The sequence below is a fragment of the Egretta garzetta genome, unplaced genomic scaffold, assembly GCF_000687185.1.
Source record: "Egretta garzetta isolate BGI_Z169 unplaced genomic scaffold, ASM68718v1 scaffold534, whole genome shotgun sequence".
Lineage (NCBI taxonomy): Eukaryota > Metazoa > Chordata > Aves > Pelecaniformes > Ardeidae > Egretta > Egretta garzetta.
This window is the reverse complement of record NW_009259534.1, coordinates 697,391-714,731: the sequence shown is the minus strand read 5'-3', so window position 1 is coordinate 714,731 and position 17,341 is coordinate 697,391. Positions and strand designations below refer to the sequence as shown.

At 41.6% G+C, this 17,341-nt stretch overlaps 1 protein-coding gene across 1 annotated transcript in view; it reads left to right on the top strand.

Moving 5' to 3' along the window:
- Window positions 1–3,683: 3,683 nt before the first annotated feature.
- The window catches only part of EMILIN2 (elastin microfibril interfacer 2), a 19,827-nt gene continuing 6,169 nt past the window's right edge, over window positions 3,684–17,341 (top strand). The window contains exons 1-5 of the mRNA XM_009637646.2: window positions 3,684–3,688; window positions 4,465–4,640; window positions 6,134–8,068; window positions 14,529–14,861; window positions 15,440–15,478. Coding sequence (XP_009635941.1) covers window positions 3,684–3,688; window positions 4,465–4,640; window positions 6,134–8,068; window positions 14,529–14,861; window positions 15,440–15,478 — 2,488 coding nt within the window. The remainder of the gene's footprint in view (window positions 3,689–4,464; window positions 4,641–6,133; window positions 8,069–14,528; window positions 14,862–15,439; window positions 15,479–17,341) is intronic.

The window sequence follows — 17,341 nt, the reverse complement described above, 5'->3', positions numbered from 1 at the left end:
GTAGTATTTAGCTCAATTCACCAAAAGGATATGACGGTCATCTTAGGCTGGAAGCCCACAAGAGGTTGTGGTGACTAGGCACAATAAATGCTGGTGTATTGTATGTAAATTTTAACCAGGTAAGATATTTAAAAAAAAAATAATTATTTGAGACTCTTGTAAAAATAAATGAATTGCATGAATTGCAGAAATCCAAGTCAACTGGGGGAAGATTTAATGTTTTACTATTTTTCAGTTACATTCCAGCATATACAGGCACTAAAGTGGAGCCTCAGTTCTTTAAGAGAGTTATGGAACTTTTTGACTGAATTGCCTCACTGGGTGATTATGTAAAGATTCACACCTACAGGATGAAAGATGTGAAACTTGGGTATGTTATGTTCTAACCGTGTAACTCTACCCAGCTGCATACAGAAGCAACATTTCGTCTCTCCAGCCACGGAGTGCATTTTGTATGTTTTGTATGTTTGTGTTTTTATGTCATATGTTCACTATCACTATAAGCAATTGGATTCAGGATACTGCAAATGTAAATAAAGACATGTCTGATATCCTAGTAGCTCCCAATCCTATGTCATTAAAATGTGTAGAAACACAAATTATTCTCAGGATGTGGTCCCAAGCAGAAAGTAACAGTTTGTTTTGTTGGAACCATAACCAAGAATATAATTGTGTTCAGTGCTGTTAGACTGTTACATCCTGGCAAAATCCTGGAACTCTCCAGCTCCTCCACTGAAATCCACTCAGCAAGCAAAGTTCTGCCTTTAAAAAACTGGTTATATGATTGAGAATCTCCCTTGGGCTGGATGCATGCCGGTGACTGTCATTTATCACTGCCTCTGGGTGGTGTTGGCACAGTGACACCATTCCTTGCATGGGCAACTTCCACAGCTCTGTATGAAGCTTATCGTTGGTAGAGAAGCTGTAGCAATCAAGCTGTGATTTTTAAGAAATGTTATGTGACTGGATTCAAATTAGAAAAGCGTTAGGGTAAGTTTCTACTTCCCAGCCTGACGTGACTAGCCTTGCTGAAGTAAATGGGACTAGCTGTGTGATTCCTTCAGCTGGACTGGTAGTATAGAGGAGCAATAGCTCTTGGTAAGTAAATCCCGATTTAATTTCTGAGCCATCCGTGAGTATAGCTGTCTTGTTACCATAGTTCAAGGTGTAAAATATGAAAGCTGTTCTACATCCAGGTTTTGAAGCGTTTTGATTCTAGCTTATTTTTGCTCTAGGAGAATCGTGGCTTAGGATTCAGGTTAGTCTGTGTTCAATGTGCCATAGCTGAAATCAAAACAGATCCAATTCACATATTCGCTTGAGCTCTCAGACTTGCAAGAATTTGTAAGGAATAGACTGCTAGGACATTTTAAAAGTTGTAGATACAGTGTTTATATTTTTTAATTTAGAATGGGAGGATTCTTCTGCATTTCAAATTTTTTTTGGTATTAAATCATATTAAAACATTTAATGCCTATTAGGATCGTGAAAATACGAAATAAAAAAGAGCTAGAATGTCTAATTTGCTTATTTTTTATTTTTAAGATGGAGTTTGGAAAAGTTTGCCCGTATGAAAAATACTAAGCTTGATTTCTTTTAATTTGTTTGTATTCTTCTTTTATATTTCATTGTGTCATGGTTTGTCTGCATGTTGAAGCCATCTGAAGGTGTCTACATTGATGAACATGACTACAGAGAAGGTATACAAAGAGAAACTTGACAAAAATATTATAGGAATGGCAGAAACGGTACAAGGAAAATCCTCATTCTGTAATTTGAGCAAAGAGTGCACAGTTTGTGTAGAAGTAGTTCTTATTCCTGTTGTAAAATTTGTTCCAGCTATATTCTTAAAACTTTGTTAGGAAAAAATAGAGAAATGTAGTGGTGTTTGAAGATAACCAAAGCCTGTAATTTTCAGGAAGGAGTTTGACCCTGAAAGTATAGAGAGGAACACACACAAAGTTTGGAGCAGTTAAGGGTTTTCTGGAAATCAGAGAAAAGTATGTACGACCGTTTCCGGCATGTGAAAATTGATCTGGAAGTTCAAAGTTTGCGTTTCAGTAATGTGGTGGTGGTGAGAGAGGTTGTAATGACTCTCAAAACCACTTCAAAACACTAGAGCATCTAGCTAATCCTGCCGCTCCTCTGACTCTGGCAGCTCGCTGGAAGGAAAGAAATCAAACTCAAATTACCTACATGAGATGTGGTTCAATACTTTAGATAAGGCAGAAGGAAAAGGAAGTTCCTGGGTGGCCAGGATGTTGTCCTTCCCAACGGTGCCCTCTACATTGCACTCCTCTATTTAAGCTTTAAAGGACTTGACCTTGGGGATGTCTTTATGTTTCATTTGTAAACAGGATTCAGCAGATGTTTGGGTGAAAACTGTAAAAGACATGATGAGCATGTGCAGTCTACAGCTGTTTCATATATAGTGTTGCGAAGGTAAAAAAAGTACTGGAAATAGTCTGAGTTTACGTGCTTAAGTTGGAATCTGAAAAGCTGACAACCATAGCAAACCACTGCACTTACAAGCAGATAATAGACAGTTACAGCCTCGCCTGCCCCTGCCTTCCTATGAAGATTCACAGGAGAAGGGAATCCGGGGAGGCTTATTGGAATACTACTCTTTGGCCCAAAAATAGTTGCAAAAAATCTGACGCTGTCTCTAGTCAAAGTAACTTCCTCCTTAAATGAGAAGTCATAGGTAAAGTAACAATGCAAAAGAACACAGAGTATTTCCTGAGTGCAAAAAGTAGACTGTTGTGGCAGAATTGGCAAAGATATGGTTGGAAAAGAAACAAATTCATCATTAGTAGTTAACACTTTAACACCCACTCCCCACCCCCCCACCCCCAAGCTGGCTAAGCAGCTTACCACAAATGGGCAGCAAATGGCTATCAGATGTGGGACGTTATATTAAAATTATGTCTCTGAAGTTGAAAGATACTGAATAAAAAACCACAGAATTATTTCAGCAATTATTTGCATGCGTGGCCAGAGAATCTTTGAAAGGTAACAGTTAAATTCTTATTCTGTGACTTCCAACAGAAACTGTTTCACAGTCAGTGTTAAGATTTAACTCTCTCTGTTTAGTAGCTGATTACTGATTATTTTTAAACACTAAGGAATTTTGTGTATTGATACAAGACAATCGTGCAGTTGATTTTTGTGTGATAGCATGGCTGCTTCTGGCCCATTCTGTACTGTATTTTCTCTGTCCCAAAATACACTCCCTATGAGTCCAGCCAGGCGATGAGTGAAATCTGTTGCAGGGCTCCTGTTGAGTCCTTTGCTGCTGCCCTGTATTCATTCTGCTGGTATTACGACTTTAGGGACACCTCAGCTGTCAAGTGAGCCTGTTGTTCATTAATGGATGCGAACTGTTCTAATCTGAAATAATCTTAAGAAAAAATGATTTGCAAGTGCCATAAGGAGGTTAGTAGTATGATACTAGTTTTATTCAGAGAAAGGAATTCACATGAGCAATTGGGAAGCTTTTTTGTTTCTCTGTGTTCCTAGTATACCAATTTAGAGGGCTCAGGTTGGCAAATCCCTGTTTTACTTATTTTCCTCATCTCTCAGCCCGAAATGAGCTGTACCTTAAATTGATTTACATTTTATAAAACAGCACAGCCTCTGCTTATGGTCTGGTGGGATACCATAGTGTCTGACTGCAGTCGAACATGCAGTATGTGTACTGGAGGGAAGTTACGGAAGAATGGTTAAAGAAAGTTGCACAACCAGAATCAGTTTGCCATTTATTAACTTTTGAGTGATTAATCGGGGAAACTTAAGATTGTACATACATAATGTGTGCATAGGTTTGTCTGCAAGACCCTCTTGAACTTAACTAGTGAAGCAGGAAGGAGTTGATGCCTTCGTTGGTTGTAGCCTTTCATCTGACTCCTTCTTTCATGTCCTTATCTAACTCACGCTTTCAGTGTTTTGTCCTTTCCTGGAATATTCTTCCTAGCTTTGACTGCTCTGTACATATGGATTCCGAGGAATGGTTTAAGTGGAGACTGTGGAAAGAAAAGTGGGACAAAGCAGGCAGAAACATTTTTTTGATGCCCAGAAGAGTTGCTTCCAGAGCAGCCCTGTGGGTGGGTTTGCAATGAAAAGCAGTTAGGGGAAAAAAGTTTTGAATTTATAGGGTAATACACTGGTGGTCACTGTTACTCTCAGCAGTGTCTGATGAGCTGAGCTTTCACTTCCCACAGCATGTTACCCCTCTACACGTTTTTGCTCACAATCATATTTTGCTCTCCTTGACATGACTGTGTTGAGTGTAGGTAACTTTAAAACCTAGACAGGACCGTTTGTTCGTTTGATGTTTGAAGCAGAAAATGAATCATAGATGAAAGTAATAGATTTTCGTTTAAAAATAAGCCCTGTTTTAATTTAGCTTTAATGTAAATAGCAGATTAGGTTACAGATCATTTAAAATGCTTTCTGTTTTGGCAGATACCGAACGAGTTTCAGACCTCGGTACACAATTGCATATAAGACAGTAACAGAGCTGGAATGGAGATGTTGTCCTGGGTACAAAGGGGAAGACTGCAGAGAAGGCCCAGCAGAAAAGCCAAACACTGCTCGTCGTCCCACAACGCCAGCAAAAGCTATTGTGAAGAAAGGCTTGGGTAACTTTTTGTTTGAATTTTGGTATGCATGATCACGTCTGGTTTCTTGCTTTGTCTTTTAAGTATAAGAACCCTTACGGTTTCTATTTAACTCAACTACTGGCAGGTACAAAAGCCATATGGAAGACACTGGTGGGAAAATAATAGCCAGGCAATAACAGTCTTGATACAGAGAATTTCCTGAAGAATAACGAAGGGTGGCTCTAGACACCGGCCATATATATGCCAGCAGCTACTCATGGTTCAGGAAAATCTTTGTGTTAAGGTTGGAGGTTTTGTAAGAATTTAGAGGAGCTTTTTGTGCTTTCTCCAGTGTTCAGAAAAAAAAAAAAAGATTATTTGAGAGGAACTACTATTATAACAAAAAATAACAGGTACTAATTTTAATGATACATAATGTTCCCTAACAGTTTCACAGTGTTTTGTTTGTTCAAGGGCTTGTGCAGATTTCACAGATTCATGTTAAATTACCTGCCTTAATACTAAGGGGATGATAAGCCTCAGTTTCTGAAAAAACACCTTAAAGAATGAAGGATGTTTGTGTAAGATACTGTCTTCTGAAGGGGTAAGAAGGAATGCTGTTACTGCAGTATTATGCCTTTTCTACATTAACAAAAAATGATAAACAGATGTTTCCTTCTGCCTTTTTCCCAGCAACATTGGAGATCAGTGTCACATACAGTGCTTGGTCAGATTTCCACTTGTGTTTTTTGTATAGTGGAATGGATTGGGACTGAATACGTGGTTTCAAACCAGTCCTGTAGATTATACACCTGCTTTAAAAACAAACATTTTAAGTGTTTTGTTAGCCCACCTAAAATATTATTTCCAAAAGATGATAACTAAACACGGCGATATCTTTAAGAAACTTGCACACTACTTAGGTCTAGAGATTTCCTTCCTGCTCTGACCCCAAAAGAACTGTGATTCAATGCAAAAATAGGCCAGTGTGTATGTAATAGCTACACTCTGCATGTGAATACTTTTTTATTATTAAAGGAATCTGCCACCCTGACAGTCTTGAAGAGTATGTTTGTGACTTCCTACGTTCCCACTTTAGACACATAAATTATTTCCACTTAAGTTTTCAATGGGAATTCAGGAGCAGCACCTCACAAATTACTGTTATAGGAGATGCAGTGGCTCTAAGGTGATTGTGTTGTGATGTGTAAGGGTCTATAATGGTCTATTATATATGCTATAGCTTAGATTCATTGCTGAACAAGAAGGGGGGGTCTGCTTGCTAATTTATTTATTTATTGCCATTGTATCGTGGCAGTAATTGGTCAGTGTGCTAAAACTTCTAGTTTGAAGTGTTTTGATAATGTTTTAATTATAAGCTACTGAAAACAAGACTAGAAAAGGGAACAAGCATTATGCAATTTAAATCATTGTTTGCCTTTAAAGAAAAGTGAAATTAGCCTCAGCTGATTAAAAGAGATACCACCGTGAATACTTAAATCCAGACTTTGTCTGTTATTTCCATGAAATAGATGCAGAACCAACAGAAGTGCCGGAACCTCCACCATATGAGAAAAAAATGCAGTTTCTTGAGGATGAAATGTTTAGACTTACACGATCAGTGCTTGAACTTCAGTCCTCCGTGGCAGGTGTGAATGAAAACCTGAAGCTGACTGTCCAAGAAGATGCTAGTAAGATGTTGGTCACTTGGCTGAACAATCTTTATGACCGCCCAGAGCCTGATAGTGCGGTTGGTGGTGAAACAGACACTATTCATCTGCCTGGACTCCTCAGCAATAAAGATCAAAAAGACCCTTTTATTGATTTTGAAATGGAAGATATAAAGTCTGAGCTAGCTGAGGTGAAAGAAGCCTTGAAGATGAAGAATGACAAGCTGGAGGAACTGAATGGAAAAGTAAAAGGCTACGAAGGACAATTAAAACAACTGCAGGAGGCAGCACGAGGACCTACAATAACAATGCCCAGTGACAATATATATCAGGAGTATATAGACTCAAAATTTGAGTCCCTCAGACAGGAAATACTGGAAGGATTTGAAAAGAAAATGGCAGATCTGAAGAACTCCTGTGAATACAAACTACAGGATATCCAGCAGCAGTGTGACGACAATGAAAATAACTGTTTAGGAATAATTGATGTTATAAAAGGAAAAGAGAGTGACTTGAGGAAAGAAATAAATACTCTCCGAACTCAGATTCCATCAAACAAGTCCAGTTGTTGCAAGGAGGGTGAGAGGAATGACTTTGACCGACAGATAAAAAATTTAGATAGGAAGATTGACAGAGTTGCGGAAGCCCACAGGATCTTGAACGTCAGAATAGATAATGAAATCAGTCGCTTGTCAACTCCAGATCTAGAAGACATCCTTGGTGAGAGGTTGGAGGAGCTAGATGCAAGGATGAATGTTACGGAACGAAATGCTGAAGAACATTGCTTTTACGTTGAGGAGACTCTCCGCGGTGCTATAGCTGCTGAGGTAGATGAATTGAGAGACTTGTTTGATCAAAAGTTGCGGGCACTAGAAGATAGGCTGGGTGGCACTATTCTAGAGATTGCTAATACCACAGACCCGGATGGAATGTATGTTAATCCTGGGCCCATCTTGCCCAGCGATGCAGGATTTGCAAATGAGCAATTTACAGCAGAGATTAATTTCCTGAAGAACAAACTACTGTCACTTGAACATCTCTGTGGGCAGAAATGTCAGTCTGCACCACATGGTACGGAGGACCTGCAGAAAGAGCTAGAAAATTGTAACAACAAATACAATCATGTGCTTTTGAAAACAGAGAATAATGCTGTTCTCCTGCAGTCTCTAAATAGCTCTCTTAATGAGAAACTCAGCTTAATTAAGGGTAACCAACGTGACATCCAGAAAATGCAAAGAGACATACGTGTGTTCCGGTATAGTCTAAATGTCATGGATAAAGATATGAAAAATCTTCAGGATGGCTTGAGTAGCTGCAAGGAGCAGCTTCTGGGTGTCAATTCTACCTGTAGAAAAACACAACGAGGCGTCTTCCGAAAGATCGATCAAATGCAGAGGACATTTGCAAATCAAACTGCTCATCCCAGCGATAACTGCTGTGGTGAAGTGAAAGAGAGACTGGAACAATTGAACGACCATGTCCTGAATGATCTTAGCAAGTGCAAAGAAAAGACCCAGGGTATCCAGGAAGGTGTTTCGGATGTTGAGAGCAGAGTCTCACGTGTTGAAAAAGTCTGCGGCAAGCTGGACTCTGTCTCAGGTAGCTTGCAGAAGATAAAAGAAGGTCTGAATAAGCACGTGAGCAGCTTATGGAACTGCATCCGTGACATGAATGGAACTATAGCATCTCATTCCGCTGATATTTCTGGCCTCAAAAATTCTGTCCAACAGTTTTATAGTCAGGTCTCCAAAATCACCACAGACATTGAAGGCGTGCTGAAATCTCAGTTTGACACAAGTAAGTTTTTTTCTTTTTTTAATGCTTTTTATGTTTGTTTTTCAACTGGCTTTCTTTTCTTGAGTCATTTATAAAGGAACTAAACAAGGAAGGAAAAATTTAATATTACACAATTTCTACTTTGTTTTTACAGTGACTCTAGTTTTGGCTTTTTGCTCTAGAATGCCACAGAGGACTTGAGTGCTTTTAAAAGTATTCTAAAAAAAAAAAAAAAAAGTTTTGTATGCTTTCATGTTTACCAGTTTGAGCCAGAATAAAGAGAGTGGGAAAACTGAATTTTTGGATAGTGAGTTTAAAGTGAGTTTTAAGTAATTATTTTCTGTGGGTATTATTCCAGTGCATTTTATTTGATTGTTTTGTTTTGTTTTGTTGTGTGAGATTATTCTTGATTCCTCAGGGGAAATTGAAAAGTAAATGGAGAACACCGAAGTCAAAGGAATTTAAATTTATGATAAGAAAGATTCCCTGCAAGTTTTGTTCTTGGCATGAGTTAATGATTATAATTCAGCACGAACTCTTTGATTTAGGACTTTCACAAACAAGCTCTGGCATATCTTGCTATGGCAATAGAAGACTTGTGCTTCGTAACTCTCCCATAAGTTCGCATTCCCACAACGTAGCTGGCAAGTTGGCAGTAGGTGCACACCCCAGCTGGCAGTGTTTTCACGCCTCAACCACTTACTTCTGTTAGTAGTCCAACATGCCAGCTCAAATCTACCTCCTCAAGATGCTTTAAAGTTGGCATTAGAGTGGCCAAGAGGCAGAGGCATGTTGCCTTTGGCTCAAAATGCTGTGAAATGGTTACCTCAACACGTTGGTGAACCTTGCCGTGAAGGTTTAGGCTTTGCTAAATGCCACTCAGTTCCCTTTGCAGTTTCAGCAATGGGTTGTTCTTCTGAGAGAGTCAAAGTTTACAGAAGGAAGCTGAGTTCCCGTTTCTTTTAGCGTGATGCAAAAGCATAGGAATCCGAGGCTGTTTTGAAACTGCACTCTTCAGTTGGTTGATGCTTCTGGTTTTAATTCTGTGCACGTATGAGATAAATGAGGGGCCGATTTCTGTGACTGGCCTTAAATCAGAAGAAGTGGTGCTGAGGGAAGAGCCTGTGGGCTGTTGCAGCTGATGGTGGTTGGGGGAGATCAGATGCAGGACCGTGAGCGCTCTTGCTTGAATGGACAAGTTGTGCTTCATGAAGGGTCTGAAAGTAATTTCTTTAGGGAAGAATATCCTTTTCATCAGTGGAGACTTGAAAGCCTGTGACAGATATGTTTCTTTTGAGTGTTTAATTGTTTAAAACCAAATGTGTTGCAGTACTTGACACAGAAATCGATCTGAGGTGGGAAGCTCTTGTGTGAAATAAAAAAAAACCAAAAAACATTTATCTTCCTTTAAAGGAAGCAGTGAAGGGGAATGGAGGGGGTCCCTAATTCTCAGATAATTTTTTTTGTGAAATCTTGACTTAAATTCAGCAGGGTTGTCTGCAGAAGCAGACCCAGTCCCCATAAAAATGCAGCATGATGTATTTATGTAATCCTATTTCTCATCCATCTTGCCCAAAATAAATTTGCACTAGGGACCAACATTGGAGAAAGATCCAAGATACACACAGTAATCTTTCTTCTGCTGTTCAAAGCAGGTGTTCGAGTGGCCTCATGCATTGTATTCATCAGCCCCTATTACAATGTTGTAAAGCATTAAAAAGCCTCAGCACCCCCGGGTTTCCATAAAATAACGCCGTTTCAGGGCAGAGCTCTCCACCGTTGGGTGTTAAGAGGCAATGGAAGGACGTCGCTGCCGGATCTGGGGTGCAGACACTCTGAGCATCCCTCGCTGCCGTGAGGTGCCTCTGGCGGATTCGTGAAGCACACACTTTGGTCCCCAAGTGTTTCCAATTACAATAACACTGTCTGGCACAGCAGTCCAAGTAAGCTTTGGTGGCTGGAGCTGCAGAAAGATTTTGGCAAAAGAGCCGTCTTTGGAAGTAGTTTGGGAGCCCTGTTACGTGAGTTGGGGTATGGCTTTTAACTATTTTTACGTCCGTGAGCTGCAGCGCCGTCTCCGGTACCGACGTTATTTGAAAGGAAGACTGTTAGTCCTGGCCGTAGATCGGTGTAGAATTACTTCTGCGCTATTTGCCAGCGTATCGTAGCATTCAAATGATGTCATTTGTCTTCAGAAGGGCCGAAACAGAAACAAGTTGTTACTAATAACAGTTGTTGAGGGCAGTAAGGCAAGGATATGTTGCAAGAAATACAATATAAAATCTTACCAAGCAGTGTAAGCCCAGCACACTGTAACCCTGAGCAAAGTCAGATGACCCTGATCATAGGAATATGGCTGAGTTTTCTTCCAGTTTTTCTACTAAGGGGTTTCAAGTGCCTCAGTCCAAACTAATAAGCCACGTTAGTGAATGACTGTACGTCAGATACGGACCCGGAGGCCAGAAATGTATTTAATCTTTATAATTTGTGGTGAAGGTTAGTGTGGTGCCGTGCCGCACACAAGGTGGCGGTGGCGGCAGGCAGTGCTCTGCTCTGGGCACGTAGGGGACCCCGCACGATGTGCTCACCAAGGTAATACCATGCAGCAGCTCTTCGTCCAGGTGAAATGGTGACTGCCCCCAGCTCCGCGTCTCATAGGATTAAGTTGTTCTCATTGCACTCTGTGCCTCTCTGCGGGTAGGTTTGCTCTTCAAAGGGCACGAAACTGCAAGCCGTGTCCAAGTTAGTGGTCTCTTTTAACTTACTGCCTGTTCATATAGATTCATGACGTTCTCCAGGAATCATAAGTGTGGTCTTGCAGCCAGATACCGTGCTGGGAGTGCAGTTTGCTTTGGTTACCGTTACTTGACCTGAACTGCAATTCCTCTGGCAATGGTGTCTGTAGCAGGGTTTTGAAAGCAACAGCAAAATGCTGTCTGCTGAAGTTACGGTTGTAGAAACCAAGCGTATGCTCTGCATTACAGCATCGATAAAGGGCAACATAAAATCTTAGTATTGTGGTGCGAACGGTCATATAGTCGATTCCTCTGGGCTCCCTGTGAGCTTGTACAAAATGGTACTTTGTAACTTAATTGTCAAATCCCTTTGGTATCTATAAGAAAATTCAAGTCAGGTCTTTTTTGCTTCTTGTGAGTGCAGTCAGAGATTCATTTACTCGTTTGTTTGTTTTACGCCCTTTGTTTCTGTGTGTTTTGGGGGCTGAGGAGAGCATGGTCGGGCCAGAATGATACCAGAAACCAGTGCACCCCGTGCATCCAGGTCGCTGCTCATCTTCCTTCCCAGCAAATCATTCCTCCTTCAGTGAAGTAAATTTGCAGGTTAAAGCTGCCTGGCTAAACAAACTGAATAAGAGAAAGTCTTTTTAAGAGGGGGAGGGGAACAAAAGCATTCTTACTTTCAACCAAGGAAGGAAACCTTTCCTCCTGTTTCACTTGGGGACGGGCATCTGAGAGCAGAAGCTGTGGTGTGACACGGTAACCGAGTTGTCACTTACACCAGTGATGACAACTGGAGCAGTAAGGACGCCGCTGCTGAGGACAGTGCTACTGTTTTTAGCTGTGTAATGATCTCAGCTCTGCTCTTTGCCTTCCCAGATAGATGGGAAGATGATGGGGAAGAGTTCTGTTTTGTCCACTGCTCAGTAAAGCTTAAGCAGTACCAGCTCAATTCACCCCAGCCTTCGTCAGGGGTTCATTTTCTCATTGCCTTGTGAATTGAAAACACTTGTTTTGGAATTCAGCATCAGGGATAGGGTGGCTCCAGTGTTTCCATCTTTATCTGGTGGTTTGTTGGTACTTTGTCTTGCTGTGATGCGTCTTGGTAGCAGCAGCCAAATAGGTTGGCAAAGATGGCAGACCAGATCCTTCTCAACCCACACATACGTGATTAACTGGCACTTTTAAGTTGAGCTTTAGGCAGGTAATTTTGGATTTAAGTTTATGGAGAGGTGGTTGGGTAATTCTGAATATTGCAGTATTGATGTTGCACGCAAGGAAGCAGTTGGCAGAGGATACGGGATTTGAGCTGTTGATTGTTATTGAAAGGTTTAGAAAAGCAAGCAGAGAAATGTATTCATTTTCCCTGTGTCAGCCCAAGTTTTTGTCTTCATAAAGCTCGGCTTAATTGACTAGAGAAATGACAAGTACGTGCATCCCAAGGTAAAGTATTTTGTCAGTTTGTGTTTGGAATGAGGTTAATCTGAAGATCTTTGTTGAAGGTCTAACTCTATACCACTGTGGACAGAAGATGTCTCACTAAGTTAACAACTCTGGTTAAACAATTCACTTGGATACTTTGAGCCTTTTTTTGAAAATTTTAATAAGATTTTTTTAATCCAGGGATTTTTATGAAGATAATTTTAATCTTTATGAAGTGAACATTTCACTCCTTAGTTCTCTGCCTTGTAGATAAGGGTTACCAGGCGAGCTTCAGTCCAGCTTCGTGGTGCGTTGCTTGTGTAAGTTTCAATTCCCATGACAGTTAAAAGTCAGCTGGCAAAGCCCAGGAAGATTTTTTTTCTAAGCAGGTGTATCTAGCAAGTGAACACAGGTAGTGCGAGACTGTGACTTCAGACGGCCTCTCAGTACTCTGGAAGGCTGATGTGGGCTTTTTATGAGACTGAAAACAAGAAACGAGATTGAGAAGGGTAAAGTGCAGGTGTCGAGCAGTCACGAAACGGCACGTGGGTTGCCAGCGACACCGTCTGGGCCCCAGACGTGCGTCATGGACAGCACCTGTATGACTTGGTTGTAAGCTCTTGCCCAGAAGCGCAGCGTACGGCCCTCCTGGGGGTCCCCAGCTGTGCAGCAGAACCAGGGGAAGCCTCACACCACAACTGCGTCTAGGCACAGCCATTCAGTTTAGCCCCAGCCACCAATGAATACGCCCAGGTTGATTTTGGACTGTGATGAATTGAAGTGCTTCGTTCTGACCACTGAGACCTGAGAGTGGTGGTCCCCACTGTGGACCATGGCAAGCACTTCTGGTGTGATGGGTTGCATCAGATAAATTTGCAATGGGACGTTTGTCCATTTCCCCAGAAACTTGCTTCCATCCCTGCACCTGAAGCCATGCTTTAGTCTCAAAATGCAACCAGAATAGCCAATGGTAATGTTTAATTTAGAGTGAAATTCTAATTATTCTCTGTAAAAGCTGTCATTGCATCTGCTGAAATCTACATATTTGTAAATTCCTATTCTTAATGTAGTTGCTACAAAAATGATCCAAGGGCTGGAGCACCTCTGCTGTGAGGACAGGGTGAGGGAGTTGGGCTTGTTCAGCTTGGAGAAGAGAAGGCTGCGGGGAGACCTGACTGTGGCCTTTCGGTACTTAAAAGGGGCCTATAGGAAAGATGGGGAAAATCTTTTTAGTAGGGCCAGCTGTGACAGGACAAGGGGTAATGGTTTTAAACTAAACCAGGGTAGGTTTAGACTAGATATAAGGAAGAAATTCTTTACAATGAGGGTGGTGAAACACTGGCACAGGTTGCCCAGTGAGGTGGTGGAGGCCCCATCCCTGGAAACATTCAAGGCCAGGTTGGATGGGGCTCTGAGCAACCTGATCTAGTTAGCGGTGTCCCTGCTCCTGCAGGGGGGTTGGACTAGATGACCTCTAGGGGTCCCTTCCAACCCAAAACATTCTGTGATTCTGTGTAATTCGACTTCATTCTTGGGAGGACATTGCATCCTTAAATGTCATCTAGGACTTCACTTTTATGAATAAGCTGTAATTCCTATAAAGGAATACCAGATACAGAAATGAAACCATGTCAGCGCTGTTCAACCCTGATGTCATATGTGTTGGCTGCCCTACTGGAAAAGTCTTTTAATGGTATCTCTTCTCTTTAAACAATAAAGGCTTTTCTGGTAGATTATATCCTGGGGTGCTGCCTTCGTTGTCAGAAAATATTAGTAATGGGAGTACTTGGAATTTTGAATTCATTGCTTTTCAAAGTACGGAAAGAAATCTGTAAGCCGGCGTTCATTTACTCAGTTTTTTTGCTGTGGATACTTTTTATTTATGGTAGTGCTAAAGGGTCATCCTTGTGCTAGGTGTTGTGTGAGTACCAGGTCGATGGGTGGGAGGGGTTTAGGAGAACTGAAGCGAAGGTAGAGAGAGCCGGCAATGGAGGTGAAGGCACCGGTGGGAATAGGTGCGGTACACAGCCAGCTTGGTGCAGAAAGTCAAAGCTGGACTAGTGGGTGGATGCTCACAGGTTATTTGCTGCTTGTCCTGTCTCCAGGCTGTCTTCATTCCTTTCCCTGCATCACAGGCTGCGAAGGAGGGGAGCCTGTACTACTGCAAGAGTGCAATGGAGTTTTGCCAGTGCGGTCTTGGAAAAGGTGGCCTCAAACTGAGTCCTGTTTCGTTTTGAAGTATTTTTTTAATAAAAACATCCAATTTTATATACTATTTTAAGCAAATAATTTTGTATCTTTTGTCTTCTTTCATCATTTCAAAGGGCGACCAGAAGTACCACGGCAGCCGTTGCCACCAAGACCACCCCTGCAGCCCCAGCCTGGCATATCCCTGCTGCCATCACAGCCAAGGATACAACCCCCACAACAGAGGACCCCCCTCCAGCCGCTGCAGCCGAGACCTCCTCTGCGCCCAGCACTGCCAGGGTCAGGAGCTGTGCCCTTTTTGCCTGGAACAACTGGGATCATCCTGGAGACTGGAGAGGCAGGGCCTCCTGGCACTGTTTTAATGTCAGGAAGAGGGCGGCTTAGAAGTGTGGATGGTCAGGCTGGTCAAAGTACCATGCCCATTGCTGAAGGGTACGCTGGAGCACCAGGTGAGAGAACCAAATGAACAGTGGATCGCTGCTGTTTAATGGGCAATGGGCATGCCAGGTCTTGCTAGAGGGGTGACACTGAGATCTGTTGTGCTTTACCAGCCACCTTTCAGCCTTTCATGGATGCCCATTGTAGCTGTCGCTGCTGGGAACGGGCTTACGGCAGAGATGATTTGTGAACAGGCTTTTGCAGCTTCCAGCTGGCTACAGAAGTAGGGGAAACGCAGTCAGTGCCAGTTTTGTTGCCTTTGCCAAGGCTGCACAAAGCGTGAGGTCAACAGGGCTGATGGAAAATCCTTGGTAACTACAGCAGTCTTTGCCACTAGGGAAGCTCAAATAATTTTTTTTTCTTGCCATAGTGCTTGCAGTGGATTTAGTACATTGTAGTAAGAATTTTCTTTGCCATGACCACCCCAGTTTAACAATAATTGAGCATTTCGTAGGAGGTGCTATTTGGCAGCTATTTTGGTAGGTTGCTGTTTGCTAAGAAAGGATGCTTTTTAGAAGGCTGCAGTGATAATGTAGTCATAATATATTCCATTATGTACTGTGTCACACATACTACTTTTCCTTTGTAGGATATCCGAAGTTGTCTCCTCCTGCCACAGACTCACAAGGTAAGGCAGTTGTTTCCTAGAAATCCTTTACACAGGTGCATAATGTTTCTTTTGGTCCCTGGAAATTCATGGTTGAGAGAACAGCGTGTTGATTTTTAGTATTTAAGTTTAGCATTGAGGAAAATCTGATGAATTTTTGCTATACTTAAGCAATAAAATGTAGTATGCATCCTTTGAAAATACAGGGGTTTTGAGGTGTTGAAAAATAATTAATTTTGGTTATTGTTACTTATGTCAGTGGTTTTTTTTTAAAATACAGAGGATTTCTATTTCCTAGCAATTTTTTTTCCTTTTTAAATGAGAAAATACATACTTCTTTCTGACAATTTTAGTATTTCTTTAGCAAGATATGAATAAGGCCAAGACTAAGATCTTGAAGCAGTGTTAGTACCTGAGCTAATGCATGAGTTGGTCCTCCTTGTGGGAGTTTCTGGCTTTGTTAGAATCACGAGGGCTCGTGTTCCTGACTTCAGTGACAGCCGGAGCACTGCCACTGACAACCACAGTTTAAAAAGATTCAAAATGCAGTTTTCTTGGTTTGGTGGGGTTTTTTTATTTTTTATAGTTCAGTTCATGTATGGATTTGTATGATAAACAGGTATAAATCTTCTGTGGGACCTGCTAGTTGGCCTTGATAAATACATCGATTGGGTGCTGCCTGCCCTACAACCTTATACTCAAGATATTATCAAACCCTGGCGGATGGTATCCTGGATCATAGTGAATATTCCCACACCCTCTTCAAAAAGAGTGATTTCATCTAAATTTGTTTGAGGAAGTATGAGAAATAGATTAAAATAAAACATGAGGGCTTTATGGCGTCCAAAATCCTACCCTTGGGACTTAGTTTGACGGCCCTAACAAAATCACAGATACACGTCCTGAATACTGGTCTGGGGACTCACAAAAAAGGCTTGTAAAGAGTTCACACTGTAGTTCGGATATTTATACTTTCTAATTAAAAATCTGTCATAGCCTTAAAGCAGTCTTTTTGCATTTGAGGATTGTGGCGCTAAGAGCAATCAGCAATAGATGAGGCTTCTGGAAGAGGATAAGAAGTAAAGAAACATTAATTTATCTTGATGCCAGCAAAGCCAACATAGATGTCTAGATTTCTGTGATAAATGGTTTTCCTGAGGGGTTTTTTCCACTTTGTACAATCTATTGCCACTTATAGACAGCAGTATTTTAATAAGTGTATGCTAAAACTGTGTGAAACAGTAGGTGGATGTTAAAAGTGTTGGAAAGGCAGGGTGTGGCAGGCAGTGCGCCTGCTCACTGCTTGGTGGAACGTGTTGCAAGAGATGTTATCACCCTGGGATCCAGAGGGAGGTGGGCTTGACCAAGGAGTTCCTTTTCCTGATACGTGCCCCTAAAGACCTATCTAAATATAAAATGTACCTGCTGATCTGTCCTACAACTTCGCCCCAAATGCCTTGCAAACCCCAATGGCAGGAACAGTCATAGAAAACCGAGAGGTAAGGACGGTGCAAATAGCTACTGGACTTCTGTGGAGTTAGGGCATTTACATCCGCTGTGCCTAATTGTCAGTGTCTGCTTATAAACAGCAAAGAAAGAGAATGCTCTGGGGCAGAATTCAGCAGTTAACCATGTTGTGGTAATTAACAGCTGGGGAAGGGAAGATTTTTGCCTTATTGGAGGAGGAACTTAATGCTTAAATAAAGCATCAGGGAATCCTTAATACGCAGTTCATACAGGACTGCAGCACATGATGTCTTTGCCAGTCTTCACCCAGTACATTTTGTGGTCCTGAAATTAAAATTTGAAAGAAGATCAGCCGTTCTTGCACTATAATTGCTAAAATAAGAAGCTCGTACTATTAAACTGGCCTTATGAGTATCC